The sequence below is a fragment of the Pipistrellus hanaki genome, assembly GCF_964339955.1.
Source record: "Pipistrellus hanaki genome assembly, chromosome: 2".
Lineage (NCBI taxonomy): Eukaryota > Metazoa > Chordata > Mammalia > Chiroptera > Vespertilionidae > Pipistrellus > Pipistrellus hanaki.
The window spans coordinates 198042963-198066078 of NC_140504.1; the positions used below are offsets into that span (position 1 = coordinate 198042963).

General features: G+C 59.1%; 2 protein-coding genes across 2 annotated transcripts in view; both read left to right on the forward strand.

The window, feature by feature from the left end:
• The first annotated feature begins 4943 nt into the window (after window positions 1–4943).
• RPL22 (ribosomal protein L22) lies at window positions 4944–12353 on the forward strand. The gene is made up of 4 exons (XM_084875852.1): window positions 4944–5030; window positions 6881–6985; window positions 9803–9927; window positions 12153–12353. Exons 1-4 carry the CDS (start codon window positions 5019–5021, stop codon window positions 12295–12297), a joined length of 387 nt encoding a protein of 128 aa, XP_084731978.1. The 5' UTR covers window positions 4944–5018; the 3' UTR covers window positions 12298–12353.
• Window positions 12354–17656: 5303 nt separating this feature from the next.
• CHD5 (chromodomain helicase DNA binding protein 5) overlaps window positions 17657–23116 on the forward strand; it is a 42110-nt gene continuing 36650 nt past the window's right edge. Inside the window, 1 exon segment of the mRNA XM_084871328.1 lies at window positions 17657–17866. Within this exon segment, the coding sequence (XP_084727454.1) occupies window positions 17785–17866 (82 nt within the window). The 5' untranslated portion in view covers window positions 17657–17784.

Here is a 23116-nt window from a genome sequence, read left to right on the forward strand (position 1 = left end):
GGCGCGGGGCGCGGGGGATGGGCAGGCGGCGGGCGGAGGTCGGTCCGGGGCCCGCGCTCCGGCCTCGCCCGCACCCCGGGGTGCCCTGGAAGGTCAGGCGGCTGGACCGGCCCCGCTCCCTCCCCGCCTCCACCGCTCTCCGCACCCCCTCCCCAGGAATCCGCCCTCCTCCGGGTGACCCGCCGGCGACGCCCCTCCCGCGCGGTGCCCCCGCCCACCTGCCCGGCCGTGGGGTCTGCCCCGCCCACGGCCTCCCAGTCTGGACGGAGGAGAGGCGGCGACATCGCGACTTTGAAGGATGCGCCACGCGAGGGTCCGAGGCCCCACCGGGCAGACAGGACTCTGAGTTCGCAGCCGCCGGAGCCCGCGGGGCTGTATCCATCGGCCCTGAGCCGGGCGGGAGTGGGTACTGGTGGCCCCAGTTCCAACGCGGCCCACTGGGGGCGCCAGAGAGCAGTGCCGCCCCACAGACAGCCGGTACTGGCGAGGGCGCGGGAGGGCGTGGCCAGGTCATGGACCTCTCAGAACCTCCGAGTTTGGGAAGAAGGGGGCAGGCCTCCCAGTGATGGGGTGAGGCTTTCAGGAAGTGAAATTTAAAGACTAGGCTTCCGAGGAAGCAGGCCCACCTTTTCTGCAAGGTCCCCTGTGCCCATCTAGGCCGGGGAGCGCTCCTTCATCCGAGGATGATTTCCTCCAGAATGCCCTTCACCCTGGGTCATGGTCTGCTTTCTCTGCACGCTGAGCCCCGGGAAAACAGCCCCTGCCCTTCCTGAAATCAAAGAGCCAAGCCCAGAGCTGGTCTCACATAAAGTGCTCAATAAACTCTTTTTAAAAAAATATATATTTGCCGAGACCAGTTTGGCTCAATGGATAGAGCGTCGGCTTGGGGACTGAAGGGTCCCAGGTTCGATTCCGGTCAGGGGCATGTACCTTGGTTGCGGGCATATCCCCAGTAGGGGGTGTGCAAGAGGCAGCTGGTCGATGACTCTCTCATCGATGTTTCTAACTCTCTATCTCTCTCCCTTCCTCTCTGTACAAATCAATAAAATATATATTTAAAAAATATATTGATATATATATATTTGCCGAAACTGGTTTGGCTTAGTGGTAGAGCGTCGGTCTGCGGACTGAAGGGTCCCAGGTTCGATTCCGGTCAGGGGCATGTGCCTTGGTTGCGGGCACATCCCCAGTGGGGGTTGTGCAGGAGGCAGCTGGTCGATGTTCCTCTCTCATTGACGGTTCTAGCTCTCTATCTCTCTTCCTTCCTCTCTGTAAAAAATCAATAAAATATATATTGATTTTTTATAGAGAGGAAGGGAGAAGGATAGAGAGCTTGAAACATTGATGAGAGAGAAACACCCACCAGCTGCCTCCTGCACACCCCGACCGGGGAGGTGCCCACGACCAAGGCACATGCCCTTGACCGGAATGGAACCTGGGACCCTTCAGTCCGCAGGCCGACACTCTATTCACTGAGCCAAACCGGTTTTGGCTCAATAAACTCTTATTAATCAGAAAAAAACTAGGAGATAATATCCGAGCTGGGTTTTGAAGGATGTGTAGGAGTTTGCCAGGGGGGAAGAAAGGAAGTGAATTCTAGGCAGAAACTACCTGCTCTTTTAAGGGTCATCCCTAGCCCTGGTTTCATTTTTGCCCGAAGCCATGATGATGATGATGATGATAGTAATAATAATAATAATGGCTAGCCCAGCTGCTGTGGTTTAGTGGTTAAGCATGACCTATGAACCAGGAAGTCATGGTTCAATTCCTGATCGGGGCACATGCCCAGGTTTGGGACTCAATCCTTCTGGTGGTGACGTGCAGGAGGCAGCTGATCCCCGATTCTCTCTCATCATTGAAGTTCCTATCTCTCTCTCTGTCCCTCTCCCTTCCTCTCTGAAATCCATAAAAATATATTTAAAAAATAGTAGCAATGGCTAATGTTTATGGGACAATGTACAGTCAAAGTTCTTTCACTTGTTCATCCTGACAACAACCCTATCGAGGCAGAAAATGTTACCCTGGCGAGTCCTCCATGAGTGGCTGGCACAACAGCTTCCCCCTGGAGGGGCAGCAGGAGGGGGTGTTTGTTCCCGATACCAGCTTATTTAGTCTGTTCATATCTATGTGGACAGCATTCCCTCAGCGTCTGTCGTGGGTCAGACACACAGGTCACCCTCGCACACAAATAAACAAGTAAATAACGGCAGACTGTGCTCCACGCTCCGAGGAGAAGAATCGGGATGATGTGAAGGAGGGTGGCTGGGAGCGGGGGGAGCTGAGGGCACACTAGACAGCCCTGAGCGGAGAGGGCTAGACCCTGGCGGGTGAAGGGAAATCAGGCACCAGACACGCCAGGGAGAGTTCGAAGCAGAGGGAGCAGCCAGTACAGGTTCCCAGGAGCTGGAATGAATTTACCGGGAAGAAGTGGGGCCAGTTGGGGCCAGTTCAGCAGAGTCTGCCGGGAAGAAGGGTCCCCCCTGTGGATTGGCTGTGGGCAGCAGATGGGAAAGTTCACGTGTAAATAAGCAGAGGGCCTAGGGGTCAATAATCCCAGAAATAGCCGGGACCGGTTTGGCTCAGTGGATAGAGTGTCGACCTGCAGACTAAAGGGTCCCGGGTTCGATTCCGGTCAAGGGCATGTACCTTGGTTGCGGGCACATCCCCAGTGGGGAGTGTGCAGGAGGCAGCTGGTCGATGATTCTCATCGATGTTTCTAACTCTCTATCCCTCTCTCTTCCTCTCTGAGAAAAATCAATAAAATATATTTTTAAAAAAATAATCCCCGAAATAGCCGCTTGGAAATTAGCCCTAAATTTGAACAGATAGAAGGGAACGTGAGGAGTCCTTTCTTTGTCAGAGCTGGCCACAGCTATTAGCAGGGTAACTGTTCTCTTGCTCTCACTCCCCAGCCGCTGTGATTTTATTTTATTAAAAAATATATATGTTATAGCCGAAACTGGTTTGGCTCAGTGGTACAGCGTCGGTCTGCGGACTGAAAGGTCTCGGGTTCGATTCCGGTCAAGGGCATGTACATTGGTTGCGGGCACATCCCTGGTGGGGGGGTGCAGGAGGCAGCTGGTCGATGTTTCTCTCTCATTAAACGTTTCTAGCTCTCTATCTCTCTCCCTTCCTCTCTGTAAAAAAAAAAAAAAATCAATAAAATATATTAAAAAAACCTTTAAAATATATATATATTTTATTGATTTTTTACGGAGAGGATAGGAGAGGGAGAGTCAGAAACACCAACAAGAGAGGAACATCAATCAGCTGCCTCCTGCACATCCCCCACCGGGGATGTGCCTGCAATCAAGGTACATGCCCTTGACTGGAATCAAACCTGGGACCCTTGAGTCCTCAGGCCGACGCGCTCTCCACTGAGCCAAACTGGTCAGGGCCAGCCACTGTGATTTTAATTTAGAACATCTGAACTGTTTTTCTTCTTGTCACAGTCAATCGACTGTAGGCCTGGGGAAGACCCTTGCTATTCACCTTGTGGGCCATGAACCAGCAGCAGCAGCAGCTCCTGGGCATGGGCCAATGATAAGGACTGCATTTTATTTTATATAGATTTTTATATAGACACCTTATAACTGTGTTCCCCCAAACATAAAGCTGGGAACTCTCTAGGCAACTTTATTTAAAAATATATTTTTATTGATTTCAGAGAGGAAGGGAAAGGGTGGAGGGGGAGATAGAAACATCAATGATGAGAGAGAATCATTGATTGGCTGCCTCCTGCACGGCCCCTATTGGGGATGGAGCCTGCAAGCCCAGCCCAGCAGGTGCCTTGACCAGGATGGGTTCATGGGTCGAGGCTCAACCACTGAACCACACTGGCTGGGCTAGGACTATGCATGTTAACCGGCCCCCAGGAGACTTCCTGGCGCCAGGCCAGTTGGAGAAGCACTGGCAGAACTGGAAACCAGGAGGTTGGTGGGAGGGCGGCTTGCGTTTGAGATGGTGAAGGGGTCACACAGGAGAGCGTACCTGACTGGGAGATACAGCCCCAGCTTCCAACTGAGTGCCGGTAGGAAGAAGCCAGAGGGCCCTCGATATTGGGACCCCAGGGCCAGAAGGGCCTGGCCTCTCCTCCCATGTTGATGGGTTCCACTCCCATCCTATTAGCTGGTAATTCATGCTAGTGAATTTCTTTTTCTTTTTCTTTTTCTTTTTTCTTAATATATATTTTATTGATTTTTTACAGAGAGGAAGAGAGAGGGCTAGAGAGTTAGAAACATTGATGAGACAGTATCATCGACCAGCCGCCTCTTGCACACCCCCTACCGGGGATGTGCCCACAACCAAGGTACATGCCCTTGACCGGAATCCAACCTGGGACCCTTCAGTCCGCAGACCTACGCTCTATCCACCGAGCCAAACCGGTTTCGGCTTTTTTTTTTTTTAAACGTTTTACTTTTCTTTCTTTCTTTCTTTCTTTCTTTTTTTTTTAATACATTTTATTAATTTTACATATTTTATTAATTTTACACAGAGAGGAATTGAGAGGTACGGAGAGTTAGAAACGTCGATGAGAGAAACATTGATCAGCTGCCAGCTGCCTCCTGCACACCCCCCACTGGAGATGTGCCTGCAACCAAGGTACATGCCCTTGACTGGAATTGAACTCTGTACCCTTCCGTCCACAGGCCAACGCTCTATCCACTGAGCCAAACCGGTCTCGGCTCGGCTGTGAATTTCTTTTTCTTTCTAAGCCTCTGAAACGTAGAGCGTCCCCCTTTATTTCTCTTTGGGCTCGATCTGCTCGGGCTCCCCCACGCCCACCCCTCGCAGTGAGACAATCCACCCAACCCCCGTCCCATCCTCCAGGCCTGCAGCCAGACAGGCTCTGCAGACAGGGGAAAGCAATCGCTCCCCGATCGCACCGAACAGGGCGCAGCGATGACGGAGGGGCGGGGCGGAGCGATTGGTACGGCCTGGGCCCTACGTGCCCTGCGCGCTGCGGCTCTTCGCGCCTGCGCAGTGCGCTCGGCTTCCTTTCTGCCTCCGCGGCCGCCATGGCTCCCGTGGTGAGTGCGGCTCCGCGTGAGGCCTCGGCTCCGGGGCGGGCACGTGGGCCTCGCGGGCCCGGCTCCTGCGCGGCTCGCGTGGGACGGCGTTCGGCAGCCTCCGCCCGGGGCTGGGCGGGCCGGCGGGCCGGCGAGGGCCAGGGCGGCCGCCCGGCTCCGCGCGCCGTGGGCGGAGGAGGCCGCGGCCTGGGGCCCGGGAGGCAGAGCCGCAGCGCCCGGAGGCCGCGGCTCGGGCCCCGGCTGGCGGCCAGCGGGAAGCCGAGTCCGCGGCTGCGGCCTGGTTACCGGGGCGGAGGGCGGGAAGGAGCAGGGACCTGCCGCCCCTGCTGGGAGCCGCGCATCCGGAGCCCGGAGCCCGGGCCCGGGGACGAGTGCCGTGTCCGCGGAGGGGGTGTGATTCCAGGGAGAGGCCGACTCGGAGGATCCCGGAGGAAGTACCGGGCGCAGCCGGCCGGACCCTCGGGCAGCGCTGGCTCCCGGCGCCGGGCAGGGACCGGGCAGGGACCGGGCGGCGCGGCGCCCACGTGTCGCCGCCTGCGAGTCGCGCGCTAAGCTGGTCGCTGGGAGGAAGGTGGCTTCCTACCCACCCCTCCTGTTGGGCGCCCCTGCTAACACTTCCGGCTCCTTACTCTCCCGAGTGGGCCTGAGGCGTCTGTGCATTTGTGTGTTTTTGGTTTAAAACTGTGACGGCAGGGTTTATTTTATTTTTTTAACTTGCTGATGGTGTGTTTCCGGGGGTAGCTTGAAAGCAGCCCTCTGGATTGTCACTGGGAGGAGAGGCCTCGAAAAGGCAGTGGTTTTCTCAGTGGCCGAATGTCCGAAAAGTTGGCCCAGTTATTACAAGTTTTAGATGAAGCTCCGAAGCATGAAGGGGCTTTAGGGTTTAGATTCTGCAGAAGCTTTTTAGAGCGGAGGGACAGGTGTGTAGATCATAAAAAGCTTTGTTAGTGGTGGTGGAGTTTGTACAGGGAGAGGTTGATGGAAGCTCCTTTGTGAGGCTAAAGGAACGAGATCCGGGTAGCATATGTGCCCGCTGATGGTTTGAAAATGCCGGAGATGGTTGACGGTGGAGTTGTGACTAGAACCCGTTCCCTCACCCTCCTCACCCTCCTTGGCGGCGCGTGTGGGGTTCTGGGATGTGAGGTCACGTCCTGCTCTGAGGAGCTGGTGGGACAGGTGGAAGGGGAACCGGCTGCTCTGGGCCAGGACCTGGTCTGGAGAGTCAGGACAAGCATTGACTTTAGGTTAGAGTTGTTTCAGGTACGTAAGCATTTGTATGCCTGTGCCTGAACCCTGGAGTGAAATAAGTGCTTATGGGCATGTCGTGGCAGAGGGGGGGCAGAATTTTATTGTGGCTCGTAAGCTAACACAGCGGTCGGCAAGCCGTGGCTCGAGAGCCACATGCGGCTCTTTGGCCCCCTCCTTGAGTGTGGCTCTTCCACAAAATACCACGGCCCGGGCGAGTCCATTTTGAAGATGTGGCGTTAGAAGAAGTTTAAGTTTAAAAAATGTGGCTCTCAAGAGAAATTTCAATTGTTGTGCTGTTGATGTTTGGCTCTGCGGACCAATGAGTTTGCTGACCACTGCGCTAACAGACCTTCACGCCCTCCGAGACGGGAGGCTGGACAGTGTAAATGGTCAAGAGCTCAGGAGAGGTTTCCCGTGGCAAAGGCCTCGCTCGCCGGTGTCCTGTCCCCATTCGGGGGCAGAGGGTGGCCCTCGGCGCCCTGGAAGGAAGCACAGACCTGTGGTTTGCACTTGAACGGGCTCTGACACCCTCGGTGATGTTGGTTCTTTTAATTTTCTGTGATGGGAGCTTGTGCCGTCATCTCTGTTTGTCCCTTTCTCAGAAAAAGCTCGTGGCGAAGGGGGGCAAAAAAAAGAAGCAGGTTCTGAAGTTTACGCTGGACTGCACCCACCCCGTAGAAGATGGAATCATGGACGCTGCCAACTTTGTAAGTTGTGCCCTCGACGCCGAGAAGACCTGCGGGCGCTCGCTCTGCTGCGTCCCGGGCCGCGCCAGGGTCCGGCTGCGCTTGAACGGAGCGGTCTGGGTTCTCAGCCCTGGTGTCTGTGCGGCAGGGGCGGGGGACAGACGGGGCTGTGGACGGACGGGCGGGGGACAGACGGGGGCCGCAGCACGTCTGTCCAGAGAACTGCCTCCTCCTTCAGTGCCCCAAACGATTTTACTCAAGTCACCAGGGAACAGGCAGACGTCCTCAGCTCCACATCCCCTTTGCACTCCGTGTGACCGAGCATTAAGTGACAGACCCCGGTCCTCAGGAGGGCGGCCTGGCCCGGCCTGGCCCTGCCTGCTGGACCGCAGGGCGGGCGGGGGCATCTGCTGACTTCCCTGTCATCCGGCCAGAGCGGCTGCCTGCGGTGAAGGCCCGCATGCTGAGTGTACTGGGAGCTGGGTGTTTGGTCTGTCTCTGTGCTTGGCCTGTTCCCCGTGCTCCTCTATTTCACTGAAATGTAGAAAAGCCAGCCTTGCCCTGCCAGTGTGGCTCAGTGGTTGAGTGTTGACCCCTGCGTGAATCAGGAGATTCCCAGTCAGGGCACGTGCCCAGGTTTGGGACTCAGTCCCCAGTAGGGGGCGTGCAGGAGGCAGTTGATTCAGGATGTTTTTCTCATTGATGTTTTTATCTATTTCTCCTCTCAAAATCAACAAACATTAAAAAAAAACCCAAACACATCACTTTAATACTAGGTAAGTGTGCATAGGAAGTGAGTTCTAATTTAGATTTCCCGTGAGAAACCAGAGAGCAGAACGGAAGAATGTAAAGACAAAGTGAAGGCAGATCTTGAAACGAGGAGCCTGTTGAAACCCGTGTTCAGGAGCTCCAGTGAGTGGAGAGTGTAAGAAGGAAAATGAGAACCATAAGTCAGCCTGTTGCACTGACTCCGCAGCCCGGGCTTGGCGTCTTACTTTCCTCTCTGCAACTGCGCCTGGGAGTCAGGCTTCTTATTTGCTCCCTTCCCTACGCTCATCTGTGCCTGTGATTGTCTTTCCTTCCAGAAGTCTCCCTAGGATAGAAAACGTCACTTATGAGGCTGAGGTGCAGGAGTCGAGTTCTGACCTAATCACTTTACTCACGCCAGTTTCTCGTGGATTGGGGGTTTAAATAGAGGACTGAGGGATTGCAGCTGAAAGGGACTTCATATCATTGCAATAGAAAGAAAACCAAAAACAAGCAAGAGGGGGCGGGGTGGAGAGAACCAGAAAGAATATTCCTTTTTGGACAAAGCCCCTGAAGGCCACAGAGGCTGCCACGGGGCTTGCTGAGAGCCCGTCTCCAGGCTCCTGGGTCACCGCCCCGCCTGCACCAGGCGTGTGGGATTTTGTTCTGGTCACTATTTTATCTTTTGGTTAATCCTCACGAGGACATTTTTTTCATTGATTTCAGAGTGGAAGGGAGGGAGGAGAGAGAAATATCCATGTGAGAGCCACATCCACTGGTTGCCTCCCCAGTGCATCCCACCTGGGGCGGGGAACCTGCAACTGAGGTATGTGCCCTAGGCTGGAATCGAACCTTGGCCCTTTGCACACCAGCCATGGCGTCACTCTATGTTTGCTCCTTGTACTAGGTTGCTGAGGACAATGCTTCATGCTCCTTAGGTTCAGAAGTTGCTTGTAACTGGTTGCTTGGAGCAGTTTGGCCCTGGCGTTTCTGTCAGCTGGATCTTTGATCCATGAGTCAGTGTCTTCCATGTAGACACACATTTGATCTTGTGTGGAACCAGTCAAGTATGTTCATGCTAGGATTTTGTTTTCATATTTGATTTGTAAATAAAGTTGAATAGTGCTATTTAAAAAAAAAAAAAGATTTGCGCCCTAACTGGTTTGGCTCAGTGTATAGAGCCAGGTTCGATTCCGGTCAAGGGCATGTACCTTGGTTGCGGGCACATCACCAGTAGGGGGTGTGCAGGAGGCAGCTGATCGATGATTCTCTCTCATCGATGTTTCTAACTCTCTAGCCCTCTCTCTTCCTCTCTGTAAAAAGTCAATAAAATATATTTAATATATATATATTATTGATTTTTTACAGAGAGGAAGGGAGAGGAATAGAGTTAGAAATATGGATCAGCTGCCTCCTGCACACCCCCTACTGGTGATGTGCCCGCAACCAAGGTACATGCCCCTGACTGGAATCGAATCTGGGACCTTTCAGTCCGGAGACGGATGCTCTATCCACTGAGCCAAACCGGTTTTGGCAAAATATATATATATTTTAAAAAAGATTTGCGTGAGAGAGAGAGAGAAATAGCAGTTGGTTGCTTCCACACACGCCCTGTCCGGTAATCGAACCCACCCCTTAGTGTACAGGTCAGTGTTTCAACCAAGTGACCACACTGGCTAGGGCGATAGTACCATTTTCTAATTGATGTTAGATTTTAGATCATATATTAATAGCTAAAGATTAATTTCTACAAAAGATTAAACATTAAAAAGACGTCAGTGGCCGGAACTGGTTTGGCTCAGTGGATGGAGCATCAGCCTGCGGTCTGAAGGGTCCCAGGTTCGGTTCCGGTCAGGGGCATGTACCTTGGTTGGGGGCACATCCCCGGTGGGTGGTGTGCTGGAGGCAGCTGATCGATGATACTCATCGATGTTTCTGACTCTCTGTCCCTCTCTCTTCCTCTTTGTGAAAAATCAATAAAATATAAAGAAGAAAAAAAAAGACGTCAGTGTAAGTAGTATAACAATCCGGTGAGATGGGTGACTGGGTGACGGTGTCACTGCTAATTGGTCAATTGGATGGTTTTTCCAGGAGCAGTTTCTTCAGGAGAGAATCAAAGTGAACGGAAAAGCTGGGAATCTCGGCGGAGGGGTTGTAACCATTGAAAGAAGCAAGAGTAAGATCACTGTGACGTCCGAGGTGCCTTTTTCCAAAAGGTAGGGGAGCTGAGTGCCACCCGCTGCGCCCGGGGTGGGGTGTGGTCACATGGTTTGGAGTTGCACCTGAGAACTGGAGCGGTGCCAGCGCGGGGGGGGGGGGGGGGGGGGGCGGTGCCCCTGCAGGGGGCGGTGCAGGAAGGAACGCCGCTGTGATAGTTAGTGCTCAGCTTTGTGGCAGTGTCTCGGCAGTAAAGGGCAGACCGCAGAGTGCCTTCCCAGGATGGCGTCGCTCCTCTGCCTCTGCCTCTGCCTCTGCCTCTGCCACAGGGAGGAGCTGTCCGTTTTAATTCCATGTTCTTCCACCTGTAAACGTCATCATTGTATCAGGAATCTGAAATGTCAGGTTTTTTTAGACGAAGTGAGAGAGACAGACAGAAACATCATTGTGAGAAACATCAGTCTGCCTCCTGTAGTCACCCCGACTGGGGATGGCACCCCCAACCCGGGCATGTGGCCTGACCAGGAATCGAGCCCTCGACTTACTGGTGCGCACAGCAATGCTCCAGCCAACAGCTATTCGGCCAGGGCTGTCTGGTTATTGCTTTGAGGGTGAAGTTAAAACAAACACAAGTTGCTAAAGATTTGGGCATGTTTATATGCAGCTCCTAGCTCAGAGCTGGGCATATTCTTAGGAGTTTTTTTAAATTTTTTTTATTTTTAAAAAATGTATTTTATTGATTTTTCACAGAGAGGAAAGGAGAGGGATATAGAGCTAGAAATATTGATGAGAGGGACACATCGACCAGCTGCCTCCTGCACACACCCCACCGGGGATATGCCCGCAACCAATGTATATGCCCTTGACCAGAATCGAACCTGGGACCCTGGAGTCCGCGACGCTCTATCCACTGAGCCAAACCAGTTTTGGCGATTTAAATTCAAAGGTGTGTGAGGACAAATTGGTTATAGTACAGCCTTTTGTTTTTAATGAGGTCAGTTGAGAGGTGACTTAAGAGCATAAGTGAAGGACTCCTGTTCCGCCTGGCTGATGGGTTGGATAGAGGGGCCGTTGCCGCTCAGGGAGGGACTCCAGGGTTACACAGCCAGCCTGCCGGCTTCCCGGGGCCCTGAGGCAGGGCTGTGATCGCCTGTGACCTGTTCTGTTCACCGACCTCGTGAGAAAGTCTCCCAGCACAGCTTACTGGTTTCCACGCATGCCCTGCTCGCCGCCCCATGGCGAGGGAAGGAGCCTCCCTCTGAAAGCTCTCCTGTCGGTGAGCGAAGTCCTTTCCTTTGCCCGCCCAGGTGCTCCCAGCCTAACTTTCTCTGCTTGTCTCCGGACTTCTGCAGCTCTCCCCCTAGCGAAATCTCACACCCCTGAGTGCATGCGACAGAAATAATAAAGGAACAGAGTACTTTTTAGATGGAACAGCCAGAGCGGGTGGTTTTTATGTCGGGAAACGTGGATAGAATTTAACTGAGGTCTTCACATTGTTGGGAAGAGGACTGTTGGCAGTGTTCATTCTTGGAGATGTGACTGTCCCATTAACATCCGGGACCTTGTGAACATGCCAGTTTGCCAGTGCGTCTCATTTGTCCTCTGAACAGTCGGAGCTGTCAGAGAGCATGGCTCCTGTTATAGAGGGAGGAGCTGCTGGGAGAGGGCACTTTGCACAGGAGGGGGTTTGCTTGCCTAGTCCCTCTTCTCTGAGGCTCGGGGAAGGTCTGGAGTAGGTAGAACCCAGGCCTCTTCAGCAGACAGGTGAGTGGGGCGTGCTCTCCCTGCGCGCTGGGCCAGCGTGGGGGGCGGCAGCCTGTCCCGGGCGTTGGGGAGTGAGTGTCACAGAGCAGAGAGACGGCCCAAAGAAGCAGCCCCAGAGCCCAACAGCCTCCTACGGAGGTCGGAGGTCGGACTCCAGGAGGTGATGTGCGCTCACTGGAAACTGCGCTTCCTCAGAACAGGTGCTAAGGCTACGTGCTTATCAGTTACCATGAACTCCTCCAGTGGCCACGCAAAGTCATTTCATAGGCGTTTGCTATTGTTTCACAGACAGCTCTTACATGTTGTCTGTTTCCATTTTTATTGCCAGAGTAGATGAAAGGTGGCTCCTTATTGTTGGCCCATTGGCCTGCTATGTTTGCCTTCTCTGCCGTTTTTTTAAAGGCGGGGAAACACCTTGAATTGTAATGACCTTGACTGCAAGGGTTTCATAAAAGTTACAGTATTTGAGAATAAAGAAGGCCGGGTGTTTAGAGGAGTTCTCAATGTCCTCTCTCTGCAGGTATTTGAAATATCTCACCAAAAAATATCTGAAGAAGAATAACCTACGGGACTGGTTGCGCGTAGTTGCTAACAGCAAAGAGAGTTACGAATTGCGTTACTTCCAGATAAACCAGGATGAAGAGGAGGAGGAAGATGAGGATTAAAGCTCATTTATCTGGCAAATTTTGTATGAGTTCTTGAATAAAACTTGGGAACCAAAGCGGTGGTTTTCCTTGTATCTCTGCAGTGCGGATTGAACAGGAACGGAAATCCCAGTAAAGGGGCTTCCCTGGGACGCGCTCACTGTGTAATTAGACTTTCTGCCTGGAAACGTCAGTTCTCGCGGGAGTCACAGCAGAGGGGGAGAGTGAGGCTCCCAGGGGAACTGACAAGGGTTTGACATCCAGCGGGTGTGAGGGTGTGGGGGCGTGAGCTCCGTTAGTCACTGTTTTGCTTTAATAAATGATTCAGGAGTACAACCACCTCGGGCTCCTTATTCAGTGAAAGCAAACCAGTGACTTCTGTCTGAGCGCCTCCAGGTGGGAACATGGCGGTGCCGATAAGACGGAGGGTGCTGGACATTTGTCTTAATTTTTGATGAGTTATTATGTATGTTATTCTGTCTTCTTCCTCTAGAAATAAACTGGTCTTTTGGCGATGCTGCGCACTCCACTGCCCCCACGGAAGGCTTTGGAGGCAACTCCGAAAGTCCAGGTTTTACATGGAAATGCACAAAATGAATATGTACTGTACATAGTAGTCCTTGATTCTCCAAGTCTTTGCAAACACACTGTCTCTCCAGCAGGGGGAGCTGGAGATGAGGAAGAATAGAGCTTCCAGATGGCAGCATCTGTGCAGGCCCTGGGTGGGAAGTCTGCTGCTCAGACCCCAGTCTCTTCACAGGTGGGGTGGGGGGCAGAATGAGCTCAAGGGACCAGTGATGGGGAGGGAGTTCAGGCGGAGAGAAACGTTGAGATGCCGGGGACAGTCACTCCGTGCATGTCGGCCGTGGCTGGGCGTCCTGCAGTCATTCAGCAAACGGCACTGAGCAGGACCCAGCCCGCTCCTGCGTGACCCGGGGCAGCACAGGGACACGAGGGCTCCTGGGGATCTTGTTGCCGGTGCAGAGGCCAAGGTCTGCAGGAGGCGACCGCAGGCTGCACAGATGGGATTGTTGCTGACAAAACCGGGTTTTCCAAGTGACTGGAGAGAGACCCTGATGCCTTATGCCCCTCTAACACAATTCTGCAGAAGTTCTGCATTGTCTTAGGACTGGTGTGTAGAACCCTGTTTGACAAAGCTTGTCCTCAGCTGACTGCCACCCTGGGGGTCTTGTGCTCTGCTGGCGGCGTAGCTGGAAATTAGATGCTGGGGTCCTTCCGTGGCTTCTCTTTAGCATTTGCTGCTCCATGGGTTGCCTTGAACTCATGGAGGCTTTGCCGTTTCATTTGCCATGATGAAGGCTCTAGCATTTTCTATTTCTATGCAAATTTCCCAAAGCAGAATTGTTTGCATGTTTCCCTCCCGGAAGGGGGTTGCTTCCAGGTTTCCCTGCGGCTGCAGTCGCTCTGGCTCTCCGGCTCTCCCCCTGCCGGGAGGGCTGTGTGGGAAGGGAATGACGTGTCATTGCATTGATGTTGCCCTGCAGTAATTGTCTGGTTGTGAAATATTAACCGGGGGCTGAAATTAGCATATACTTAAAGAAACACACAAAACTCCCAGGTTTTAAATCTTGTAATAAAATTGGAACATTGGTTTTTCTATGCCTTTTTGAACTCTTGTAATTGAGTTTTGATCACATTTTATATTAAAGTGGCTAACACGTGGCTACTGTTACTGTGCAAGGGTTTTTTTTTTTAAGGGATTGTCATGTTGATCTATTTAGAGGCAATTTAGTTTGTCCTCCTGCCTAACTGCCGCTGACAGTGATCTGGGTCTCCTTTGCCTCGAGAAGCAGCTCCCGGCGCCCGTGCCGCTCCTCCGTGAGGCGCAGTGGCCAGAGCCGAGCTCCGCGGACCTCACACCAGCGCCTTCTCTGAGGGCGATGCCCTGGGAACCTCCTCACGGTCCCCCCACTCACCAGGGTGCCAAAGCGCAGACCAGCTTCCTTTGCATCTGCACCGGAGTCACCTGCCTGATGTGAGGCGCAGGAGCAGGTCGGGTCCCGGGAGCTTCTCGCTGAGATGGAAGATCACAAAGGACGTGGATAGGGAGCTGGATCGGTCACCACCAGCACGTTCCCCTTGGCACGGCTCGCTTGGCGGTTTAGTGTTTGTTTTCCTCCCAAAAGCCGCCTTGACCCTCCCTGCTTTTCCCAAGGGGCGACCTTGGCCCAGAGACCAGGGCCCGAGCTCCCCACGTCAAGCATGGGGCGGGCAGGGGTTCGGTCCTGGCACACATTTTAAGACAGTTGGTCAGTCCAGAATGTGCCGGGGCATCAGAGCTCGGCCTTCAGGGGACGCTTGTTTCTGGGGGGTGAGCAGGACCCTGTGGGGCTAGGGGGGCCTCAGGGAGCCTGGGAGTTGGCTTTGGGGGCCACTTCCTTTCCTTCCTCTTGCTGTTGGGTCCTTCCTGTGACCCCCACCCCCTGCCCCCCAAGCTTATCAAGTGGGAGGAGGGGACACCTAGGATGGGGTCCCTGATGGGCAGTGACAGAGCAGGGCTGGCTGGGCCAGAAGCCACTTCGGGGAACTTAGGGGAGCCTAGCTGGGTCCCACTGGGGGTGCGGCTGAGGTGTGAGCAGCCTCTGCTTTGGTGTGCTCTGCTGTGGTGGCGCCTCTTTCTGGAAGATAAGAGGCCTGGTCTGGGCTGTGCCATCCCAGCCAGGAGGCCGTGTGGAGGAAGTGGGGGGCGGGGGAGGCGGGGGGGCTGCCTCAGTGGTGCCAGGAGGGTGCTGGTCTCGGGAAGGACCCTAAGGTCTTGTCATGGAGACCTTTTCCTGCCGCTGGGTTTGTGGGTCCACATTCTCTCTCCCAGGCTGTCAGGCCGGTGGGAGCAGTAAGGCTGTGTCCGGGGCTGTTCTAAGACTCACACAAGCACTCAGGCCGCGGCCCGGAGCCTGCCTTTCTAAGACCCCTCCCGCCCCAAGGGATTGGGATTCTGGTGGAGGCTCCCCCAGAGGAGAGGCTTCGGTGCCGGTGAGAGGCCTCGTACACGGGGTGCTCATCCTCATTTCAAGGGCAGCTGCCCCCCGGCAGTGACGTGCGCCTGCTCTTGAGGCCCGGTTGGAGCTGGGCCCCGCTGGCTGGGGGGTGGGAGGCAGCACTTCCCTGCCTAAAGGGGCCTCTGTCAGGTGGGGCCATGGATGGCCGTGAGGGACATGCGGCTAAGGGAGCTGTCCTCACAGGATGGGACCTGCCTTCAGGAGGAGCTCCGGCCGGAGTGTGTGACCGAGTCACCAGCGTGCAGCCCCGGCCTCTGCTTATATGTGTCTGACCCTCACCTGCGGACACTCCGCACTGGTTTCCAGAGAGTGGGAGGGAGAGAGGAGGGGGGAGAGAGACGTGGCCGAGAGAGACACACTGGTTACCCACGCCCCTACCAGAGCTGAGGAACTTGCCACTGAGGTACTTGCCCTTGACCAGATTTGCACCTGAAACCCTTCAGCCCGAGGGCCGACACTAACCACTGAGCCAGTCTGGCCAGGGCTAACCGGTATGTTAATTTTTAAACAATTTATCTTGAATTTTCACTGACGTGTAATCTCAAGCTCTGAACAGCAAACAGGAAAGTCTTGTCTCCTGAAACTGAACCTTCATGGCTCCACTCCTTGTTCCCAGGATTGCGGAACTGGCTGGATTTTCACTCTTCTGGGGGCGGGGACCGGGTGGAGAGGATTGTGAGAGCATCAACCCCAGTGAAGCAGCTGGAACTGCTCTCCCGCCTCCCCTTTCTTAGCTGGTCTGGGAAGCAGAGCCAAGGGGTGTGTGTGTGTGTGTGTGTGTGTGTGTGCAGGGGTCGCTGTGGTGGGAACGATGCTCAGTTTCTCTGACGTGGGACACTTCTCTGCTGTGGAAGTGTCCTGCCCGCATCCTGCACGCGGGGCGGGGCGGGGCGGGGCGGGGCTGGTAACGGGTGGCATGTTGGTGGCGCTTAGGGTATTTCCCTGGGCGGTTAGCAGGCCTGGGAGGAGCAAGGCCACTTTGTCAGGGAAAGTGCAGGCTGCCCGGTACCGGTGTTGCCCCCACGCGCTGCCTGGTGATGGGAAATACAGCCCGGGACCACCAGCAGCCTCCGCCTCAGCCTCCGTGCCCTGCCCGCCGCTCCTGTTGGGGCCCTTCGTCTCCAGTGGGTTTGAAAGCGACCCCGGGGAGCTTCCCAGCTCCTTCCCTCGCCCAGGAGTGAGGAAGCAGCTGCGTGGGGCTGGCTGGCTCCCAGTGGGACGGGGAGGGGGGGAAGCTGGCTCACATCTTCCAGGCCGCCATTGCCTGGGCACAGCGTCCGCCGCTCAGACTCCCTGTGGCTGGGGCTGTGGCCAGGACAGGCACTCTCTCCTGGTTCCCCCAAGGCCCAGCAAAGGCGAGCCCTCCTGGCGATGCCAGTTTGGGGGGGTGGGGTTAGGTGTCAGCCAGGACACCAAGGGCTGGTGCTCCATCGAAGAGCTTCTTCCCAATGCTGACTCCCAGGCCAGGCAGGTCGCTGGCAGCCACGTGGGCTCCAGTGGGTTCCGCAGATGTTTACTGCCCTCTAAGTGAGCCGGCCATCCTGCCCGCCATCCTGCCGGCCACCCTGCCGGCCACGGCGGCCTTGGCGCCTGGAGCAGCTTTAAGCGGCAGGTGGGCTGCCTGGCTGCGCCCTCACATCGGCACCTTGGACAGCGGGGGCTGGTGGCCGCGGCGCTCCTGAGGGAGTTCCAGGCCCAGAGGACAAGATCCGCACCCCCTCCCGCCCGCCCAGGCCTGGGTCCAGCCCGGAGGGCCTTTGGAAGCGGGCACGTGGGCGGTGGGAGCGGGTGCGATGGGGCGGGGAGCCAGCCTGCACGGAGGTTTCTGAATCAATCCGACCCCCTGACAACGGAGCGCCCCGTCCCACGTGCGGACACACTTCCCTGTGGCCCTCTTCCCAAAGGTCAGAGCGGGGTCAGAACCCAGCCCCAGCCCTTCGGAACCCCGAACCCGGGCCCGGCGCATCCCGGCGGCCGGGGCGCGGGCGGCGGTTCGGGCCTCCCACCGGCCGCTCGCCCCGGGCGCTGCCCGCTCGGCCGGCCGTCGGGTCCCTGGCGCGCGGGGACCTCGACGGCTGCTCCTCGGGGGCGCGGCCCCCTCCCCGCGCCCGGCGGCTCCGGACTAGTCCCCAACTTGTCCTCCGCCGCTAACTAGTCGTGCTGCCGGAACGATGGGATGGGGTTGCCACAGCAACCAGACTGGACGTCACAATCCGGGCCCGCGCGCCCCCCCCCGCCGCCGCCGCGCCGCCCGCGCTGCCACCGCCACCCGCGCCGGCGGGGACTGGGCTGCGGGCGCGGAGCGAAGGCGGCCGAGCGGAGGGGGTCGGGCCGGGAGGGTGGAGGTTTGGGGGGGCGGGGGGGCCGGCGGCCGCCATCTTCTCGCCGAGGCCGCCTCGCCCGCCGCGCACGCCGGCAGCGGACGGGTTAAGGCTGGCACCGCGCCCGGCGGGCGGGGGGCGCCACCTCCCCTCCCCCCCGCCCGGGCATGCGGGGCCCGCCGGGCGCCCAGGAGGCGCCGCCGCCGCGGCTGTTCGCGGGCCGGATGGAGAACGAGGACGAGATGTCAGGTGAGGCGCGGGGCCGGGGCCGGGGCCGGCGCGGGCTCCGGGCTGCGGGCTGCGCTCCGCCCGCCGCGCCGCCGCCAAGGGCGCAGGGCGCGGCCGCGGTCGGGCACGGGCGCCGCTGGGAGGACGCGGGCGGGGGCGCGGGGCCGGGAGGGGCGCGGCGCGGGGTCAGCCGCTGCCCTTGGAGGGCGGACTCCGGCTCCCGAGCCGCTCGCCCCGCGCTCCTCCCCGCGCGCCCGGCCTCCGGGGGCCGGGCCATCGGCTCCGGGGCGGGCTGGGTGCGGCCGCGCGTGGGGACCCTGAGAGCCCGGGCTGGAGCCGCTGCCTTCCGGCCACGAGGGCCTGGGCTCGGGGCTGTCTGTGGCTCCACTCCTGCTCCCCGCGCCCAGCCCTGGGCTGCGAGCGCCGCCCCGAAGCACTTCGCAGCCACGGTGACCCCAGTGGCCTCCCAGCCCACCTGCCTGGCTGGGCCTGCCCGGCCTCGCCCCCGCTCAGAGCGGCGTAAACACGGGAGCCGGCATGACAGTCTTAGCTGACCGCTCCCGTTCCTCTGGGACAGCCCCCCGCCTGGCACAGCGGGCAGGGCCTGCGGCTCCCTCCTGGGCGGGAGAGACCTGTGGGCCGCCCAGGGGCGCCCTGGCCCTGCGTGTGCCTCGCCCCGGGGAGAGAATAGGCCACAAGTTGGCACCCCGACTCCTGTGCAGGAGGTGAGAAGGGGGCCCAGCTGGCAGCAGCTGCCCAGGCCGCACTGCCTTCCCAGAGAGGGGCCCCTCTGGGGGCCGTGCCCACAGGGCCTCCCCTCCCGGCCTGTGTGCCTGCTTTGACATGGGAACCGGGCCCCTGCTGGAGCCCAGCCTCACCCCACCTTTCAGACAGTCTGGCCAACTTTGTGAAGCGCCTGCTGGGGCGAGAGGAACGGGGGTGAGGTGGCCCACACGGGTGGGGCCCCGATCCAGGGAATTAGCGGCATTTCCTGGGGGGAAGGCAGAGGCCGGCACAGGCAGGGGAATGTGGCTGTTTTCTGCCCGGTGGGGGGGCTGGCTGCTCGGTGCTCCGGGCGTGGCCCTACGCGGCACTTAGGGGACAGTGGACACCTGGGCATCCATCAACAGGCCTATTCCGGGGACTTCGCCGACCCCCTGGGGGTCCCCTGTCCCCTTCTCCTCAAGTCTCTGCCTCTCCCTGGTCGTGTCGCGGTGCCCACTGTGGGCAGGGGAGGGCCCAGAGGTGCCCTCAGGCTGCAGGCACCAACTCCCTGTGCTGGGCCAGCGCCCCTGGGCTCGGTCAGCATCACCTGCCCACCGCCGGGTCTCCCTCTCCCTGCTGGTGCCCACGGCTCCAGGGTGGGGGAGGCTGGCCCGAGGCCCCAGGAACCCCCAGGCCCTGCAGGGGAGAGGCCTGCTTCGGCCCCTGTGGCCTGCGGGCTGCAGTCCCCTCCACCAGCAAGACCTCACGTGCCCCCCCCCCCCAGAGCTTGTCCGGAGCCTCCCAAGCCCCCGCCTCTCTCCCTGTCCCTGCTTCCAGCCCCTGTCCCCTCCTGCCGGCCCCCTCCGGAGCCTCCTCACAAGTCCTCGCTGCCCGCCCTCCCCCCAGCAGCCCGTCACCTTCGTCCCACAATCAGGCCCCTGCCCTGCGCACACTCCGCAGGCACGCTGGCCTCTGCTGCTTCTAGGCCCCCTGCGCCCTCTGCCCTTGGCCCTGGCTGCGACCTCCCCCTGCTCGCCCCCCCTCCTCCCTGTCAGGTCCAGCTCAAGGTCACCACCTGGAGGCTTGACCTCGCTCCGGTGCAGCCCCCCCCCGTGGCCCCGCCCCTGCTCCTGCACAGTCACTGGTGCTGCCTCCTCCCTGGAGGACTGCTCGTGGGGGCTCCCGTGGAGGGTGACCCCCTCGGGCGCAGCTGTGCCCGGCACCGGCACCGCACACGCTCAAGAGATGGCCATGGCCTCGAGGTCTGGGGGCCGAGAGTCCCTAGGTCACCCCTGGCCCTGGACACTGTGACAGCCCCAGCCCAGGCCCAGGGGGCCCCTCGCCCCCAGTCTTCCCCGGCCCAGTCCCAGGGGGCCCCTCGCCCTCCCTCACAGCAGCCCTGCAGCCCTGGCTGGAGCCCTGGCCGAGCCTCGTGTGGGCCCGGAGCCGACAGGTCCGGCGCCTGTTTGCATGGAGCTGGCGGGCGGGCGCTGTCACGCTGAGTCTGGATCTGCAACAGTTGGACTTGTTACTGGTCAAACCCACTTTCTCTCCACTGGCGCGCCCCCTCCTCCCCCCCGGCTTCCCACACAGCACTTTGCCCAAGCAGCCCCGGCGGAGAGGCAGGCGGGCCGGGTGGTGCCGGCCGCTCCGATCCCCGTGGTGGTGGCGGTGCTGGTGGTGCTGGTGCTGGTGGTGGCGGTGCTGGTGGTGCCGGTGCCGGTGAGGGCGGACGGAGCAGGCAAAGCAAGCGCCCACGAGCGGCCGGGTCCTGGCTCTGCCCCGCTGCCTCAGTGTCCCCTCTTGTGGAATGGGGCCTGGCCGGCTACCTCACAGAGGGTATTGTGAGGGCCCTGAGCGGGCGGTGGAGCAGTTAGGTCACAGTGCCCGCACAGCGTGCCCTGTGCCTGTGGCTGCTGGAACCAGCACCATCCCGGGGGCAGCCGACTGCCTCCCCGAGCAGATGCTGCCCAGACGCGCACCCTCACCCCGTAAGCGGGGGTGGGAGGCGGGGAGGAGGGTGAAGGGGGAGACCACGCGGGGCTGTCCGGAGAGGCGCTGAGTGGCCTCTGTGCCCTGTGCCTGCAGGACTGGCCCCGGCCACGTGGCATCTTAGGGTTCCTGGAGCCCGGGGCCCAGGAGGGAGTGACGCCAGCCTGCCCCCAGGCCGTACCCGCCTGGCCTGCCCTCCACTGGGGAAGGCGGGTTTGGGGTGTCCGGGGAGCCCCATTGATAACACTCTATCGGGAGGAGGGAGGCAGAGCGGCCAGTTTGCCCAGTGGCTTGGCGTGGGGCATGTACTTCACTCTGTTCATCAGAGACTGAGCATCTGTCACTTCGTCACCTCACTCCCCGCCCCCCCTGTCAGTATGAGCCCAGCCACCCCCGTGTCACCCTCCCACCCCACATCTACCATCACCCCAAGACCAGCCAACCCACCATCCACCCACCAGCCACCTCCCACCTCACCTACTTCCTACCATCTCCCATCCATCCCCCCTGCACCCTCCCCACCATCCACCCCTGTACCCTCTCCATTCTCCATCCACTCATCCCTACACCATCCCCATCCATTCATCCACCCACTGCTGCACCCTCCCCTCTCTCCATCCATCCCCCCTGCATCTCCCCACCATCCATCCATCCCTGAATCCTCCCCTCTCTCCATCCATCCCCCTGCACCCTCCCCATCCCCCATTCACCCCCCCTGCACCTCCCCTCCCCTCTCTCCATCCACCCCTGCACCTTCCCTCTCTCCATCCATCCCCCCTGCACCTCCCCTCTCTCCATCCATCCATCCATCCATCCATCCCCCCTGCACCTCCCCTCTCTCCATCCATCCATCATCCATCATACATTTCCGGACTGTCTTCCCTGGCGAGGTCCTGGATACAGTGCGGGGTGTCTAACTCTCTGGGGCTTTAGCAGGTAAAACTTTTGAGACTTTCCACCTTCTCTCTTTGGCTCTGTTCTCCCCTCTCTCTCTCTTTCACACACACACACACACACACACACACACACCCCTCTGGCCCTGCCTCTGGATCTGTTCCTGAGTCATGCGGGCCTCTCTCCGTCCCTGTCCGCCCTGGCCCTGCTGCTGTTACTCACCCCCCCATCTGCCCCCCCCCCCTCCCCAGCCCCTTAGGAAGCCTCACCCACTCCCCCGCCCACCCCCACCTGCCTGTCCCGCGCGCTCAGGCCTGGCGCTGTCTCACTGAGACACAGTGAGGTGATGTCTGGGTCCCGTTAAATGTCATAAATAAATTATTAATCCCCTCTCGGGCAGGAGTCCCCCCCCATTATCAGCAGTGGGCCTGTGAGGTCAGGGGGGCTCTCCGAGGTCTTGGTCAGCCCTGGTGGCCCTGGGAGCCCCTGCCCCACAGAGCCTGAACCAGAGCCTCCCCTCCTCCCCCTCCCATGCTCCTGCCGTCCTGACCGCGCTGGGCCTCCGGACTCTGCCTGCCACCGGGCACCCCCTGCCATGGCCATGGCCTCTGTTCACTCCAGTTCTCACTTCCATCGCCTGTGAGGCCGCAGTGACAAGCTCATTTTTAGGATGAAAGGATGGGCGCAGTGGGGCGACCCCCAAGGGAAGGGCTGGGGTGAAGCCAGTGCTCCCTGTCCCGCCCTCTGGCCACCAGGTGGGCGTGTGCCCGCTGGGTGCCAGGCTGGGGTGGGGAGCGCCAAGCTGGGGCCCCATGGCTGGCAGCTGTGCTGGCCATTCTAGCTCCCGGAGATGGAGCCCAGCTCCCGGCCCCCGGCCTGGGAACCCCATGCTGTGAGCGCCTTCCCCCTGCCGCCATGTGTGTCTTTTGCTCTGACCACCCTGTGTGTGCAGAGCTCCCGGGGCTGGCCCTGGTCTCCGACTGGGCTGCTGGGCGGGGCTGTGGACGGGCTGCTGCCCGAGGCACCCTGTGAGCTTCCCGCCAGGGTGGCCCGGGTGCCCTCGGAGTGCCCAGGGCGCGGCCCCAAGCTCGGCACAGACCTTCTGGTTAGTTTCGTTAAGTAACCGCGGAAGGTCTGAGCCTGGGAGCCCTGTGCCCGGAGGGAGGGGTCAGGGAGGGAGGGGGGAAAGGAGGGGCCGGGCCGGGCAGGGAGGGGCCGGGAGGGATCGTTCTGGTTCTGTCACCTGCCAGCTGTGAAATAGATGCAGGCAAGTGCAAAGACCCTCCGCGCCTCGGTTTCCCCATCCACACCGGGTGACAGTGCCACGCCCAGTGCCCTCTGAGCGATATAAGTTCACGTGTGCCACCTGCGGTGCCTGGCACAGAGGGGTGTGGGAAGGTGCACTGTTATCACGTGTTACCCTGAGGAGGGCCCGCCCAGCTCACGTCTGCCTCCTGCAGGGCCTGGGGCCTGGGGCCTGAGGCCTGGGGCCTGGGGCTGAGCCTGGGCCGGCCGGGAGCTGGCGAGGGGCTGGCGGACTTAGAGCAGGGCCTCTGCCCTGGCCGCTCTGTCCCCATGGCCCGCCCCTCCCCCCGGCCCTGGCCTGGGAGCCCAGCAGGCGGAGAGAGCGGCTGATGGTCCTGAGTGCGGTCTTGCTTGGATCGATGGCGCCCTGGCTGG

Coding starts and splice junctions, on each gene's coding strand:
- RPL22 (XM_084875852.1), top strand. Junction 6,986..9,802: donor TCATGGACGCTGCCAACTTT/GTAAGTTGTGCC, acceptor TGGTTTTTCCAG/GAGCAGTTTCTTCAGGAGAG. Junction 9,928..12,152: donor GAGGTGCCTTTTTCCAAAAG/GTAGGGGAGCTG, acceptor CTCTCTCTGCAG/GTATTTGAAATATCTCACCA.